General features: G+C 41.2%; 1 protein-coding gene across 1 annotated transcript in view; it reads right to left on the reverse strand.

Moving 5' to 3' along the window:
* The window catches only part of ADAMTS12 (ADAM metallopeptidase with thrombospondin type 1 motif 12), a 646,291-nt gene that overhangs the window by 146,964 nt on the left and 481,571 nt on the right, over positions 1-17,756 (reverse strand). The window contains exons 12-13 of the mRNA XM_040338094.1: positions 17,558-17,727; positions 8,831-8,964 (exon numbers count right to left, since the gene is read on the reverse strand). Of these exons, the coding sequence (XP_040194028.1) occupies positions 8,831-8,964; positions 17,558-17,727 (304 nt within the window). The remainder of the gene's footprint in view (positions 1-8,830; positions 8,965-17,557; positions 17,728-17,756) is intronic.

Consider the following 17,756-nt stretch of genomic DNA (forward strand, 5'->3'; position numbering starts at 1 on the left):
CTGATGGACACAGATTTAGAGCACTGGTGGACACAGAATTGCAGCACTGGTGAGCACTAGTAGGACTACACTGATAATCAGTGTACATGTCCTTCTTAGAGAAGCTGGTTATTGGCTCTCTTTTCCGATCCTCATGCTGTCAGCATGAGGAAAGGAGTGCTGGCACCTGTTTACCTCCATGATCAGCTGTGATTGGCTCTTCACTTCAATCTGTGATCAGCAGTGTCCAGAGGTCCGTCCTTTGACAGCTTCCCAGAAGTAGATGACCGCGCTGTAGCCATCATTCGGCTATAGCACCGTCGACAAGTGGTTAAACAGTATAGGCACTTATTTTTAATGTTTTACATAGCTTTACCTACAAAAGGAGAAAACATGAAGTGATCCAACAGGACCAAATTTTCTGACTAATGTTCCACTTTAACCACTTAAGCCCCGGACCAATATGCTGCTAAATGCCCAAAGGCGTTTTTACAATTCGGCACTGCGTTGCTTTAACAGACAATTGCGCGCTCGTGCGACGTGGCTCCCAAACAAAATTGATGTCCTTTTTTCCCCACAAATAGAGCTTTCTTTTGGTGGTATTTGATCACCTCTGCGGTTTTTATTTTTTGCGCTATAAACAAAAATAGAGCGACAATTTTGCAAAAAATGCAATATTTTTTACTTTTTGCTGTCATAAATATCCCCCAAAAACAAATATAAACATTTTTGTTTTCCTCAGTTTAGGCCGATACGTATTCTTCTACCTATTTTTGGTAAAAAAATCGCAATAAGCATTTATCGATTGGTTTGCGCAAAATTTATAACGTTTACAAAATAGGGGATATTTTTATTGCATTTTTATAAAAAAAAATGTTTTACTACTAATGGCGGCGATCAGCGATTTTTTTCGTGACTGCGACATTATGGCGGACACTTCGGACAATTTTGACACATTTTTGGGACCATTGTCATTTTCACAGCAAAAAATGCATTTAAATTGCATTCTTTATTGTGAAAATGACAGTTGCAGTTTGGGAGTTAACCACAGAGGGCGCTGAACATGTTAGGCTTCACCTAGTGTGTGTTTACAACAGTAGGGGGGTGTGGCTGTAGGTCTGACGTCATCGATTGTGTCTCCCCTATAAAGGGGATGACACGATCGATGCGCCGTCACAGTGAAGCACGGGGAAGCCGTGTTTACATACTGCTCTCCCCGTTCTTCAGCTCCGGGGAGCGATCGCGACGGAGCGGCTATAAACGAATATCCGCGCCGTCGTCCCGGATCGCTCCCCGAGGGAATCCGCCCGCCGCACACAGCGTCCCGATCGGACCCCCCACCCGCTAGAAGGCAAGGACGTATATATACGTCCTTCTGCCTGTCCGTGCCATTGTGCGGACGTAAATAGTCGTGCGGCGGGTGCTAAGGGGTTAAGTTAAAACAAAAATCGTATGTCTTTAGAACCACTTTAACCTTTGGTCAAAGCTTCAGAGTTTTTTTTTTTTATCTACCGGCATTCCTTACCTGCATAAGCAGTTTTTTGGCAAATGTAAACCAAGCCTTTAAAGGGGTTGTAAAGGTTTGTTTTTTATTTTCTAAATAGGTTACTTTAAGCTAGTGCATTGTTGGTTCACTAACCTTTTTCTTAAATTTTCCTTCTAAATGTTCTTTTTTCTTTGTTTTCTTTGTCTGAATTTCTCACTTCCTGTTCCTCTTCAGTAAGCTGTTCTAAATGACTTTCCACCGCTCGGATGATGGTGGAAAGCTTACTGAGGAGAAACAGGAAGTGAGAAATTCAAACAAAGAAAAAAAACATTTAGAAGGGAAATGGAAGGAAAAGGTAAGTGAACCGACAATGCACTAGCTTAATGGAACCCATTTAGAAAATAAAAGACGAACCTTTACAGCCCCTTTAAGTTGTGCTACCAGCCCAAAAAAAAAAGACCGGGATGCCTTAACCATTGCACCTTAATGTGTTAATGCATGTGTGAATGGGTATTAAATGCATTTTCCACTTCGTATCTGGATTTCTCCTCTCTTCATAACATGCCAAACAAGAAGATTGGACTGCCAGCTACCATTTACAAAAGTAAAAAATAATGACGCATGAACTATTAGAGGAAGTAGCAGCTGGTTAGTCTAAATACACTAATGAAACTGGCCCTCCATCCCAGAATCCAATTCCTCTGCCACTAACCCAATTACGGGACATTCATTCTGAGTACATAAGTGAGGCATTACTAACCCAACTGTCACTTTTCATTTACCTAATCATTTTTTAGTATTTCCTGTGTTCTATCTTTCATCTAAGTTCCAATCTGTCTCCTCTATGGTCTCCTAATTGTTTCATGGATGGCATGCACTAACACAGGGAAGGCCAGGAAAGGCTGGAACAAATGTTATAACTGCGACACAATTTATTTGATGTGTCACTTGCAGGCAACCCTTCATACAGTAACTGTCATTTTGTTACCAGTCATTAATGTTCCATAACACACCATTCATCCACATATCTATAAGTATATGTACAAAACTCCTATGCATGTACTTAGCAAGAGACACAATTAGATTCAACCCAGTTAAAGAGAATGGGAAGTGGTTTTGTACATAATTAATTTCATTATTTATAATGGACATGAAAACATAACACCTATTTTTATACACAGGCAAATATTACAAATGAATATTCTATGTTCTATAATGACCCAGCAGATGGAGCTTTAAGCTTTTCTAATATGCTTTAATCTATTCTCCTCTGCACCTCTCTTGCAATAGACTAGAGGCCTCCTCCAGCTGTCCTGTCCCATAGAAATGAATAGAGCCACGTGAAAAGCAGCCGGTGTAGTGTTATAGTTTGCTGCCTATCGTAGAATGCTGCGGAAGTCACGTGGCGGCCAACTGCGCATGCGCGATGCGTTCCAAACGCAAGTGCGATGCGTTCCAATGGATTTTCGACAGTGCACACCAGTGAACCCGGCATTCAGGGGGACGTGGATTTAGAGGAAAGTGGCCAGTCGTCCTCACGTCCTCGCTTCGCTCGGCCTCCTGGCTCTTTTTTTAACATCCTCCAATCCACGGGGATGTTAAGGAAAGAGCCTGGATGCCGACCAAGGTTTCACTGGTGTGCACTGTTGTGAATCAATTGGAACGCATTGCGTTTGGAACGCATCGCGCATGCGCAGTTGGCCGCCACGTGACTTCCAGAGCATTGTAGGATAGGCAGCAAACTGTGACATAACACCGGACAGAGGTTGCAGCATTAAACTCTGCCTGCCTACAAGCCTGTCTCCATAGTACAACCAGCAGAGTCTCCACTCTCAGCAGCAAATATGACCACAGTCCCAGTATTCTCAGCAACAATCAGCTCTTCAGTCTTACCATCAACAGCAGACATCTTTGTTCCAGCCTCCTTTCAGCCAGCCTGTGCAGCCCAATTTTACCCAACAGCAGCAGTTCCTATCACCTTAACCTTACACACAGCAACAGCGGCATGGGTCCCCCACTAGCTCACAAAGTCAGTCATTATATACCCAACAAGCTCATCGGTATCTTATTTGACAACAGCAAGGATTAAGCTGGGTACACACGGACAAATGTCAGGCGACAACGGGCAGTTCAAAAGAACTGTCCGACATTCAACCCGTGTGTATGCCAGTCTGTCCAAAAGAGATGCCGGCCACTCGGAGAACATACAATGACAATAAATAGAAAACCGTTTTGTTGTTCTTTTAAGGTTTAGGAACCACTACTATAAGGGATAGATGGTTGCCGGCTCCTCACCATCCAGACGAAGCTACGCTACACCCCTAACGAAATGCGTTGATGTCATTAGCGTTACGTGACGCCACCTGTGGAATAATAGGATTTTTAATAACAGCTTACCTGTAAAATCCTTTTCTTGGAGTACACCACGGGACACAGAGCCTCTATTCATTACATAGTGGGTTGTATGGTCACCAGAGGTGATTGGACACTGGCACAACCAATGAAGACAAGTTCCCCTCCATATAACCCCTCCCATAAGGGAAGTACCTCAGTTTTTGTAGCAAAGCAGTAAGGTTCCCATAGAAGGGGGGGACCTCTGTGTCCCATGGTGTACTCCAAGAAAAGTATTTTACAAGTAAGCTGTTATTAAAAATCCTATTTTCTTTATCATACACCATGGGACACAGAGCCTCTATTCATTACATAGTGGGACGTCCCAGAGCAATGCTAAATGAAGGGTGGGAGACACAGATCAAGCAGGCCGCTAACGGACAATAAGCCCTATACTGCTGCCTGCAGCACGCTACGCCCAAAAACGGAATCCTCATTTCCTTTTACATCTATTTGATAGAATTTGGTAAACTTATGGACTGAAGACCAAGTCGCAGCTTTACAGATCTGAGTCATGGAAGCCTGGTGATGCACTGCCCATGAAGCACTTATTGCCCTGGTAGAGTGCGCCTTAACAGAAAAAGGAGGAATCTTGTTCCTTAAACCATAAGCTTGAATAATTACTTGTCGCATCCTCCTAGAAATGGTGGATTTTGATGCCGCTTGGCCCTTCCTGGGACCATCTGGCAAAATAAACAAAACATCTGTTTTAAGTATCTGATCGGTTGCCTGCAGATACACTTTAACTGCTCTCACTACATCTAGAGAGTGCAATAACTTTTCCCCCACTGTCCGCAGATCAGGAAAAAAGGAAGCAAAATAATGTCTTGATTTAAATGAAACGCCGACACCACTTTTGGTAAAAAGGTAGGATGGGGTCGTAGTACAATTTTGTCTTTGTGACAAATTAAATAAGGCTCTTTACAAGAAAGAGCTGCCAACTCTGATACTCTTCTAGCAGAAGAGATAGCAATCACAAAGGCCAATTTCCTGCTCAAAAGAATCAAAGGAATATGGCGGATAGGTTCAAAAGGTTGACTTGACTGGTGGATTTATCTGTAGTACTCCCAGAATTAAAGCCCGAACTAGGGAATGAGATGCCAGCAGTCTCTGAAAAAAGACTGATAGAGCCGATATTTGACCCTCGATGGTACTCGAGGATGGCTTTCTTGCATTGAGTGTAGAAAGATCGTGAAATTCCAAGTAAAAAGTGATCAAAGCTGGAGAACAGAGCCAAAGAGGGCATTCTACTAGGCGACAGCGAGCAAGCTAAGGGTTTCAGAGGGTTACCCAAAGACTGACAAAGTGTCAATAAGTCATAGTGTTTATTTTGATGAAAGCCCATCACCAGAAACACTGATCCCTGAAAGCTGTAAAGTGAATATGCCAAGAAAACCAGAATAAAAGGTTGACAAAAGGTTGAACCTGTGCAGGAGTCAAAACAAGAGGTGCAAATCACAATGCCTAAATCAAGTTCCCCACCAGATCCTGCTAAACTACCTGAAGTCAGAAGATCCACTCGGACTACAAAGGGGATACCACCCCGCAAGCTGTCATACACTGTCAAAGCACAGAGCATACTTGAACCAACATCCTGGGAAGACATAGAAAAACTGCCAAATGTGAAGCCAATAAATGGAGAAAGGCGGTAGAAGAAGAAATTAAGTCACTTCATAAAAAAAAACCTGGACACTCACAGAACTCCCTCCTAATCGCAAAACTATAGGAAATAAGTGGACTTTCAAAGTAAAGTCAGATGCAGAAGGGAATATCCACAAATACAAAGCCAGACTAGTTGAAAAGGGTTACTCCCAGGAAATTTGCTGAAGATTATGATAGAATAAAAATAATGCGCAACCTAAAAGATCGCTTTAACAAGCGAATATAAATATAAATGTGTGTGTATATATGAAAAATTGATAAACACACCAAGGCTACTAGTGAAAAAGCTCAAAAAAAGAACAACAAATTATTAACATTGAATATATAGAAGGGATTAACACCCACTTTCAGCAATATAAATTGGAATAGTGAAAACACAATATATGAAAACAGTGCATATAGATTGCTGCACACACTCTGCAATAATCACTTTAGAGTCCAATATAAAATGACTGCACAGATTCTGTTGAACCCAGGAACAGAGGTGCAAATCTTCATCTTAAAATTCCTTAAGATAAAGATATATGAATTGGCCGCTTACCGACTCAGATGGATCTCTGCTACGGAGATCAAATGGGCTCAGCATATGGAAGTTAATCCAAAAGGCTCAGACTCTGGGGGGTTAATCCACAGCAGGAATCCTACACTCCTTAGCGGTCCTTTTCACCTCTCCAAGGGATATTACACGTTCTCAGGGTCGGCTGGATCTCTCACCCAAGGATACACACTATCTCCTCCAGGGATTGTGTTTAGGTGAAGCCGTTCAGAGGGCAGATTTAGGCATATTATAAAACAAGAAAGAGAGGAAACTTCATGGTGCAGTAGGTAAAAAAACACACCCTTCTTTAAAATATAGGGTTGCTGACATCCAAGTTTTAAAAGTTTAAAACAAATACAAAAAAGACAGCCAGCCGTGGCTCACGCCGAACCATCTGGAGTGTAATGACGTCAGAGTCCTTAGCTCCACCCGACGCTGCGTTTCTCCGTAAGAGGCGTCCACTGGGAAAGGATGATGAAACATTCTCTCCCGTGGTAAAACACTCTACTATCAGAGCGCTTCTTAGTGTTGCAGCTGGGAAGGGCATGCAAGTCAAACACCTAGACGTCAAAACTGCTTTCCTATATGGAGACATTAAGGAAGATCTCTACATGGAGGAACCACCAGGGTTTGAGCAAGGAGACAACCTTGTGTGTAAACTTCAGAAGAGCATCTACAGTCTTAAGCAACCTGCAAGGATGTGGAATGAAAAAGTGAACAAAGTACTTACCATAAAGGGATTCTCAAGAAGTAAAGCAGACCCCTGTCTCTACTCCAAGAATCAAGAAGACTGATGGATATATATCCTTATCTATGTTGATGACATTACAACCTGATTTGAACAAGAAGGGGATTATAATCAGATAGTTCACAAGCTGAAAGAACATTTTAAAATCAAAGAGCGAGGGAACATTAGCTACTATCTGGTAATTTTAAAAGAGAGAGAAGAAGATGGAAGTTATCTTCTCAACCAATCTCAAAAAATCACAGAACAATTCCATATGCAAGATGCAAAGGAAGTGAAAACTCTTATGGAAACAGGCTATCTTTAGAGCAATGAAACAGAAAACTTGCTACCCAACAATGGCATGTATTGCAAAGCAATCGGTAAGCTGCTATACGTTGACACTGTGACAAGACCAGACATAGCCGCTGCAGTGGGCATACTATGCAGGAAAGATTTAAGCTCCCTGTCAGCATGACTGGAACGCAATAAAAAGAGTTATACAATACCTCAAAGGAACCATTCAAACGAAGTTACGGTTACCAGCAACATCACACACAAAACTGGTCGGGTATGTGGATGCTGATTGGGCCGGAGACTGCAAAAACCACAAATCCACAAGTGGATTAATTTTCCAGTATGGGGAAGGAACAATAAGTAGGTCTAGTCGAAAGCAAGTGTCGCTCTATCTTCAACTGAAGCAAAGTACATTGCAGCAGAATACGCATGTCAAGAAGCAATATGGATTTGTCAACTTTTTGTGGACATTGGGATAGACATATCAAAACCAATTCCCATTTTTGAAAACAACCAGGGATGTATAAAGCTCACACAATCAGAAAGGGTCAATCCTAGGACCAAACATATTGATGTAAAGTATCACCTACCGAGGGACAAGGACAATCAAGACCAAGGTGTTATTTAATTCAATACTGTCCACCAGAGGAGATGACTGCTGATGCACTCACCAAGCCTTTGTTGAAGGAACGTCATAGTTTTTTCCAGAAGAAGCGAAATATAATTAGACAAAGCACATGCTGTTGAGAAGGGGTGTTGGAAAAGCAACAGTAATCTGCTTACATACTGTGACTGTGTATATGCATTATAGCTGTCTATGCCAGCAAGTGGAGCTGTGGTATTAGAGTTTATAGTGCATGAATTCTCTGATGTAACAGGATGTATTGTCTATCTATGCTCTGTATACTTGTTTGTGTTTATGTTCCTGTTTCCTGTTCCATGCTGTAAGACATGCTTTGATATTCCTCCATGAAAGTAAAGTATTCTCTGCATACAACAAGCTTACAGAGCATGATTCAATAACTTGCTAATAATTATAATATCTACTTTGAGTCTCTGAGTCTAGGAGGGGGTTGGAGCAGTAAAGGCTGGTTTGGGCTGTCTATACCCCAATAAACCACAGAGACCCCAAATCTGTATCCGGGTTCTCCAGTTTTCAGAGTCTGTGTGTTTCAGAAAGACATGGACTTGAATCCAAAGTAAAACTATTCCAGAAGTCCCCATGCACACACCTCCCAAAGAATAGAGCTACCTCAAAAGCCAGGACCCATAGTCAGTAGGCAAGAGGCCAGCTCACAATCCCCTCCAAAAGCCACAGTCACTGTGGTTACTGCTGCAATTTCATTTAAAGCCCCAACACATCAAGTATTTGGCACAACAGCACTTTATTTCTTCAAGGATTTTCTTTTTTGGATGGGGAGGAGGGTTTCGAAAGCAGGACAGGGGTGTTAAAAAAAAATTGATCAGTCCCAGGTGACAGATATTCTAGGTATGACCTGGTTTTGAGACTATGCTACAGGCTTTAACAAATATATATATATATTATTTTGTTTAATAGACAACCCTCCATGCATCTCCTCGTGGTTGAATGCATTGATTTGCTAATTATATCCCTGAAAGCAACCACATCCATAAATAATGTAAACATTCATAGAAAGAAATTAAATGTTCCCAAAAACTGCAGTATCTATGGAAAGAAAAAAACAACACACTAAAGAGAATTACTGAAAAGTAAATGAAACATACCAAATACCTTACACATGCCATTAATGCAGACGTCTTTTTGGCTGTTCCCCTCATAACATAGAGTTCCGTCTATTACTGCGTCAAGAAGTTTGTCTACTAAATTTGTTTCTACAGCACGACAATGTAGTTCACAGGGATGTGCTGCAAGGAAAAAAAAAACTCATTACAGAGAGCCCATCACTGAAATATACTGGTAGTGTACAAGGATTCTTCAAAAAGTTTCTGCAATTTTTTTAACTCTATTAAAGTCGTGGATGTAAACCCTCACATATACCCAATGAAGTGAACAGCCTCAGATGATACACAGAGATGCAACAAATCTCCCTACATACGTTTTACATGTATATCTGCTGTCTTCAGCTTTATATACTGTTTAGAAAGTGCACGTCCTGTTAGAATTTTCTCTTCCTGGTTCCCCTGTAGGTGTGGATACTTGCTAGACACTGTGAGACAGCTGATTGGAGGAAAGGCACACACCCCCTCCCCACACATGCAGAGCTTGCCTGTGAATAGTTTAGCTGTGTGCTAATCTATTTATAGAAACCTCCCCCGACACACACTTCAGGCTCCCGTCTCGGGGAGCTTGTCAAAAGTTATCAGGCTGATAACAGAAGAACGAAGCAGGACAAAGCTACGGGACACAGTGCTTTGAAGAGGGATAACAAAACACTGCAGCTCAAATTTCATGAATCAGGTTTACATCCACTTTAAATATAAAAAAGTGTAGAAACTTCTTGAAAACCCCTTGTATATTAGTACAGCTCTTGCCCACCATACATCTATGGACATCTGAAGGCAGGGCCAGGAGTAGGATAGCCAAGTTAAGGGAACAGCAGAACAAAGTCCAGGTCACTATGAACAAGTATTGTATTTAGAAGTTGCAGGTGTAAAGAATAACAAGGTAGGTGGCAATCTGAAATCACTAGCACTAGTAATATGGCGGTATTCCACTCACTCTTGTTGTATCAAACTCAGTAACACTTATAGTACCAGGTACAGCAGTACTGGTAGGTACAGACACTGTAAAGCTGGTAGTGAACAGGTCCTACTGAAGTAGTTCTGGAGGCTGGAGAGTAGTAAGGCATCCAGCGGTGTCCCTAATCTTACCCTATTTACACAGGAACCTTTTTCTAAAGCTGTCTTTCTCTGACACTGACAAACATGAATCCTATATTTATTATCATTGTCCCAACCAAGATGGCAGCAGAAGGTCACTGAGCTGCTTCCCCTGGTGACAGCTATGAAGGCTGCAGGGGAACACAATTTTCCTTAGGACTTTACTTCATCTTCTTTTTTTTTTTTTTGGATAAACTAAGGGAGAATTAAAACCCCACCCAGAAATGCACAGCCGAGGTCTCCATGAGGCTTATCAAGGCTCCAGCTGCGGCTAACACACAGCGCTCGTGGATCCCTCAATAGAGTCTTTCCGGCGGCCCTCTTGTGCTCCTGTGACACTGCATTTGGAAGTTCCCACCCGCTCTAGCACTCTGCAAGTGCTCTAATATATTTTTTAGGCAAGTTTTTAGTGTTGTTTTATACTTATATACAGAATAAATTCCTAAGCTATTTAAATGATTGGCTTGGCACTTCTCTCTCCTCCTTTTGCTTTCCTGATAGTTTAGACTGTCTGTCTGCTGCCACTGCCATCTTCTCTTCCCCTTACCCAGGCTTGCCATCTTCTATCTTTTGCCACTGGGTGACCACCGATGATGATGTAACTCTTGCACATGTTCACTGGAGTAACATCAAACTGGCTCCATTCTTGGCACCTTACTGAAGCTGGAAATGAACCGGACATGTACACTGCACTGCTCATCCTTCTAGCAGTTATTTTAAATGGGTTAGTTTCCCTTTAAGATACGGCATGCATATCAATTATAAATGTTATATACATTTTTTAATTAGAAGTGAGGTTTCAATAGAGTTCCATAAGTACATCTCTGAGGGGTACTCAATATGTAATTAGTAAAAAGTGAATAGATTGCCTAAACCAGGATTTACACCAGATAAAGCAGATTGCCAAGCAAAAGAGTGGCCTGGGCTTTCAAACCATTTGCTTCTTTTGAGTGTCATTTTTTGGAATCCCTAAGCAAACAGAACCTAATATATAATATCAGTTCATGTTTGACTAGTGTGAGCTCTTGCTGGTGCTCAATATATCATTTTGAGGGCCAGGGATGGTCTTTGAGCACAGCATTGGGCCGGTTATACATACAATAGATTATGATGTCTGCTTGATGATGGATAATGCTATCCCTATTACATCTTTAAAGGACTCATCATTATATCTTCATATGTGGTGGGTTGTTCCCATGGGCCGGTAGGTCGGTATGTGTGTCCCTCATTTGGAGGCTTTTTTCTTGCTGTTTTACAGCCTTGTTTTTGTTTTATGGTGCATATAACAGCTATATATGATTGTGAAAGTCAAGAGCTATACATTGTATATGTTTGTGTGGTCCTGAATTAGCGGGGGCTCCCGCAAAAAGCGTTGACCAACCTATCATTAAATACATATACCAACTTCTATGTTCCTACAAAATGCACCATGATGCTCTGTATTGAATGGTATAAATCTCCAAGTTTTTATGCTGATAGGCGCTTTTTAAATGATATGTAAATCTAATAAAATAATTTAGTATATATATTTTGTGTGCTGTGTTCTCAGAGGCATATTTAAAGTCCCACCCGTCTTTGTATTTGCCATTCTTTTTTTTTTTTTTGTTTTTTTTTTTTGTTCCGCCTCAGAGAACTATCAGGAGACTTAATCAATTTGCGTTCATTCGCAGTCTCCTTAGTTCACATCATGGTGGGAAACTTTTTTTTTTGGTTATTTTGTTATTGCAAAAGTGCCTTTAAATATATGTCAATAAATATACAAAAGAGAAAAAAAATACTTAAATATGTGAATGAATACATTAATTTCCCCTAGCCGAACAGACCCTCATCCCACCCTCATCCCTTAACCCCACCCTCCCGCCCTCCCCTATCTCCGAAATTCTGTCTCGTATTGTATCTCTCTTTGCCCGTTATACTTCTTACACTATATCATCCTATCTATATACCTCGGTGAAAGTTTAAAATTAACCCAATCCTGCCATTTTAATTTAAATCCTCCTTCTCCTTCCTCTCCCATGAACCTGAGCTGTTCAGCATAATATATATCATTGATTCTGCAAAACCAGCTCCTCTCTGTTGGACTCATAGGGTCCTTCCATTGTTTGGGGATCAGACTCTTTGCTGCATCTAGTACGCGGGGAAGTAAAGTTCTCATGTACTGTTTGGTTGACATTTCTGTCCCGTGGAACAGACAGACCCATGGATCAGGAGGTATTTTAATTCCGGTTATCTCCTCAATTACTAATAATACGTTATTCCAGTATGTTTTAATTTTTGGACAGGTCCACCATATATGTGACATAGTACCCACTTCGAGACAGCCCCTCCAACAATATTTGGAGGTATCATCTCGAAAACGGTGTGCTATGACCGGGGTTATATACCACCGTGCTAAACATTTGAAGTTCATTTCGATTAATGCACAGTTAGTTGAACTAGTATGCGTCTTTTTTAATATTTTCCTGACCTCTAACTCGGTTTTACCCGTTTCCAATTCCTCTTCCCATTTATTAATATAAGGAGGGAAACCGGGATCTTTCAATCCCATCAAAATTTTGTAAATTGAGGAGATCCCGCCTCTTCCTTTTGGTGCCAAACACAAACGCTCCAAAGGGAGCAGATTTCTATCTGACCTCGGGGGGGAGGGGAAGGAATCTACAAAATGCGTCAGCTGCATATATCGCCACCAGTTCAGCTCAAACAATTCTTTTTTTTTACTTAATTCCTGGTAGGTAAGAATTTTGCCGTCTTTTAATATATCTTTTAATTGTGCATCTGGTTTTTTAATCCAGTTACCAAACAGGCCTATTTTCCCTGGTGCAAAAAAAATTGTGTCGAATAGAGGGATTATGGGACATGGATGCCAATGTGATCGTGTGCATGTGCGTATTTTGTTGTCTGAAATGTGGCGGTATCCAAATCTCTTTTCCTAACAGTGACTTGTTTGAGCAACTTTCTAATCTAACCCACCTTTTCTCATTGTTATCTCTAACCCAATCAACCACCCGTGCCATGTGAATAGCCATATAATATGTGTAAATATCAGGTACCCCCAAACCACCACGTTCCTTATCTCTAATTAATATTTCCATACTTATGCGCGGTTTTTTGCTCCGCCATATAAACCTATTTAATAACTGTTTTAATATTTTAAAGTAAGCACCCGGTAATACGATTGGTAACATTTGAATTTTATATAATATCTTAGGGAGAATAAACATTTTAAAACAATTTATTCTCCCTAGTAGAGATCTTTGTCTAGATGCAATTCTCTTTAAATCAATTTTAATATCATTTAATAACGGGATAAAGTTCTGTAGGTAAATTAGCTCCGGGGATGCTGTGATATTAACTCCCAAATATTTTATCTCGATATCTTTCCAAATAAATGGAAACTCTTGCTTATATCTCCGTACGTCCTGTGCGTTCACGCTAATATTAAGGATTTCTGATTTTAGAGGATTGATTTTGAAATTTGACACATCTCCATACAATTTAAGAGTTTTTAATAGATTCGGGAGGGTTATAGTTGGATTCGTTATATATAATAAGATATCGTCGGCGAATGCTGCGAGTTTATGTTCCCCATCATTTGTTTGAATCCCCCTGATGTCCGGGTTATTTCTAATCCCGTCCAGCAATGGTTCCAAAGATAAGATAAATAAAAGAGGGGACAGGGGGCACCCCTGTCTGGTCCCATTGAACATCTCAAAAGTCCCTGATAGTATCCCATTCACCTTGACTCTTGCTGTTGGGTGTTTATACAGAGCATTTATCCACCCCATCATTTTTGGACCGATCCCAATGAACTCCAATGTGTTCAGTAGAAATCCCCAGTCTACCCTGTCGAACGCCTTTTCGGCGTCTATAGACAGGAGTAGACCTGGGGATTTACTATCTTTTAATATCTGTGTTAACAGGAGTGTTCTGATGCTATTGTCCCTACCTTCCCTCCCAGGGACAAAGCCTACTTGATCAGTATGTACTAAATCTTTCATGATTATTTTCATTCTCCCGGCTAAGATTTTGGCAAACAATTTTACGTCCGCATTTAATAGCGAGATGGGTCTAAAACTAGAACATAAGGAGGGATCTTTACCTATCTTGGGAATTATTGTAATAGCGGCCTCTAATGCCTCTCGGCGAATATCCCAGTTTGAACCAATACCGTTTATATAAGAGCACATCCTGGGGATCAGAATGTCACTGAACTTTAGGTAATATGCAGTTGTTAACCCATCGGGGCCTGGGCTTTTCCCCTTTGGTGACTCCTTTAAATTGTTACGAATTTCCATTTCCGTTATAGGTTCTTCTAAAAAGCTAATTTTATCCTCGGGTATTTTATTTAAACATGTGTTGTTTAGGAATTTTTTTGCATTATCACTTCTCCTTTTAATTTTTTCGGGGGGGTCCCCTTGCGATATCGAATATAACTTCCCATAGTATTCTTGAAATACTCTTGCGATCTCAGATGTTGTATGTACCTTACCCCCTTTGCCCGTTTGAATGCTTTCTATAAAATTACCCTTAGGTTTGTTTTTGAGCCCTTTTGCTAGGAATTTACCCGACAAGTCTCCCCATTGATACTTCTCTTTCTTACGTCTATGAAATGCCGCTCTATTTTCATATTCAATAAGATCTCTTAATTCCTCTCTTTTTAGGATAACATTACGCTCTGCTTCATGCCCTCCTGTTTGTTTATGGGTCTGTTCAAGATCAAAGATAATTTTATATAACTCATCGTATTTCTTCTTACTTTCTTTTTTTTTCGCTGATCCTATTGCGATCAGTATGCCCCTAATATAGGCCTTGTGAGCCTCCCAAACTAATGATTCCGGCATATGTTCTGAGCAGTTTGCCTTGAAATACCATTCTAATTCCCGTTTTATCCTTTCTACAACCTCTTCATCCTGTATTAAATCCTCGTTAAGTCTCCATGTGGTGTTACTTTTCGGAGCTCCCTCGATTTTTACATTAATTGAAACTGGCGCATGATCCGACAGGGTAGTTATTCCAATTCCCGAACCTGTCACTACATCCAGTGAGCTATGATCCACTAAAAAGAAGTCGATCCTGGAGTACGTCCCGTGTACAGTGGAGTGGAATGAGTAATCCCGTGTTTTCGGATGTTGTATTCTCCAAACATCTATCAGTTGAAGTTGATGTAATTTTTTTTTAAGTAATTTTCTTTGTGCATCTCCAGTCCGCTGTACACGAGACGCACAGTCGACTTCTGGATCCAGACAGAGATTCATGTCGCCAGCAACAACTACCCGGCCTATCCTGAAATCCATAAACATCTCGGTGACCCCCTTAAGAAATCTCTCGGAGTTCGTGTTTGGACAGTAAATATTTGCAATAGAATAATCCACTTCATTTATTTTTCCTCTAAGTAAAAGATACCGCCCCTCGAGATCTGCTTTTCTCTCTCCCAGGACAAATCTTACTTCCTTGGCAAAACCTATGGCAACTCCCTTTGCCCGTTTAGTCGGTGAGTCTCCGTAGTACCATAGTGGGTATTCCGGTGAACTTATTTTAAGATTTGACTCCTGCGAGATATGTGTCTCTTGTATGAGTACTATATCTGCTTTAAGATGTTTTATTTCTCTTAGAATATTGCCCCTTTTTAAAGGGGAGTTTAGTCCCCGTACATTATATGAGAGTATTTTTAAGGTTCCTGTTCTATCTACCAGATAGTCAATCTCCCCCCAACCACTCCCGCTACTTTATTGTTATTATTGTAGGTCTCTGTAGATTGCGACATATCAATCTTAATCTTGTATAGACAGGTTTTCCAATAAGCATCAGGGCAAAACCTCAACAGGTAACGTATTTCTGAAACAGATAATCGGAGATATTCCCCCCCGAACCCTCTCCCTTGCCCCCCCCCACTTCTTCTGCACTATAACCACCCTATTCCCCCTATCCCTCTCCCCCTCCCCTACCAATTGGGGCATTACGGCCTTAAATAGGCACATGGATCCGTGGCCAACCTACTCCACCCGGCCCTACGGTTCACGCCCCGGAGGTTGAGCTCTGCATGTGGGGCTACATCCAGGACTGTCACCACCAACCCCCCCAACCCAAGGGGTGGGGGCAGGTGAGTAGCCCCGAACCCCCACCCCATCCCCCCCGCACCCCACCCCCCGACATCTCGCATCATCATTTTCAATTCTGGTTATTTATCCTATGCGGATCGTTTCTTGATTATTTTCCTCTTTTATTTCGTGACATAAGGTGCCATGTCTGATGACCCGGTATAGGAGATATCTTCTCCTGTGGTTCACTCCAACCAGGTATCTCTATCAATGGAATCTCCAGTCTCTTACAAAACTTTGTCATCTCTTCAGGGAACCTTAGGGTCGCGGACCTGCCCTCCTTCTTCCCAATTAAACACGCTGGGTAACCCCAAGAATATTGGATATTGTGAATTTTTAAATGTGCGAGTAGCGGTTTTGCCATTCTTAACCAAATAGAGATCTTGCTTTTACTATGGCACAAGGGATGAATTGATGGGTGGTGGTAGGAAACTTACCCTGGTGTCATTCATATGCCCTATCGGTCAATACAATTGGGCACATCGTTGGTTCGTGCTCCCTGCAGGTCACCTAATCTGCTGATACAGTGGCACCCAATTGTTATATACCATACACTAGAATCTAACTGGTAGTTTTTTGTTTTAAGAACATTCAGTTTTATTTTCTAATGGTTAGTTTGGACAAACTTATGTTCAGTTTTGACTGCAGTGACAAAATAAATTAGAAGGAGAAGGGTGGAAAATGTTTCCTTGAAAAAAACACACCTCTAAAGCCCTGTACACACAACCAGTTTTCCTGCCAGGAAAACTGCCAAGAGAGCTTTTGGTCGGGAAAACCGGACGTGTGTATGCTTCCTAGCAGTTTTCCTGACGGGAATCCCGGCGGGAAAATAGAGAACCTGCTCTCTATTTTCCCGTCGGGATTCCCGGCGGCTTTTTTGCCACCAGATTTACTAATACTCTATGGGAAACACTGCGAGGCAGTGCCCATGGAGCATACACACGGCCGAGATTCCTGGCCAAAGCTCCATGGCAGTTTTCCCCTCGGCTTTCCCCTCGGTTTTCACGGCTGACTTTTTACCGCTGTGAAAACTGAGCATGTGTACAGGGCTTGTGTGATGTGTGATTTTCATTTGGGTAATACAGTCATCCCAAAATGTTAAAAGTAAACAACATTTTAAAGTACTTTTGGATAACATTACTCAAGTCATTTAGTCATTAATTGTACTGAACATTTTTGTATGAATTTTCATATGAATGTTCATACAAATGTTTGTTCGAAAATCTACTAGTGTATGGCCAGCTTTAGCTTCTGGGGTAAAACTGGGGAAACTGATAATTAAGCATTTTACAGGAGGGCATTATGGAGAGTTTAGATCCACTCTAATGGGGATGTCCACAGACAACACATTATTTTCAGTGTTTTGCTTCGAAATTTAGCTTCTTTGGATATTTTCAGTCCTTCCAGCATCAGATGCTTAAACACATTTCTTAACTTAACAGGTAATTTTTACAGACCTGGCCCATGGAAATGTTTGTCTGCACAAAGTTCTTTCATCCATATTGTACCTAAATACCCACCTAAGTTGTAGATGGGAAGCCATGTGTGCAGTTCATTTTTGTAAGGAACGGTGTTGAATTCTGTACACTGCATATGGCGGAAGGAAGGTTGGTTTTTAGGGCACGGGTTCGCTTTACACATGCGGTAGCGTTTTCGTTCTCCAGTACAATATTTCCCTCTAAATTTTGGCCTGAAGAAAACAAAAATAGCATCAATAAT

The sequence above is a fragment of the Rana temporaria genome, chromosome 1 (assembly GCF_905171775.1).
Source record: "Rana temporaria chromosome 1, aRanTem1.1, whole genome shotgun sequence".
Classification (NCBI taxonomy): Eukaryota; Metazoa; Chordata; class Amphibia; order Anura; family Ranidae; genus Rana; species Rana temporaria.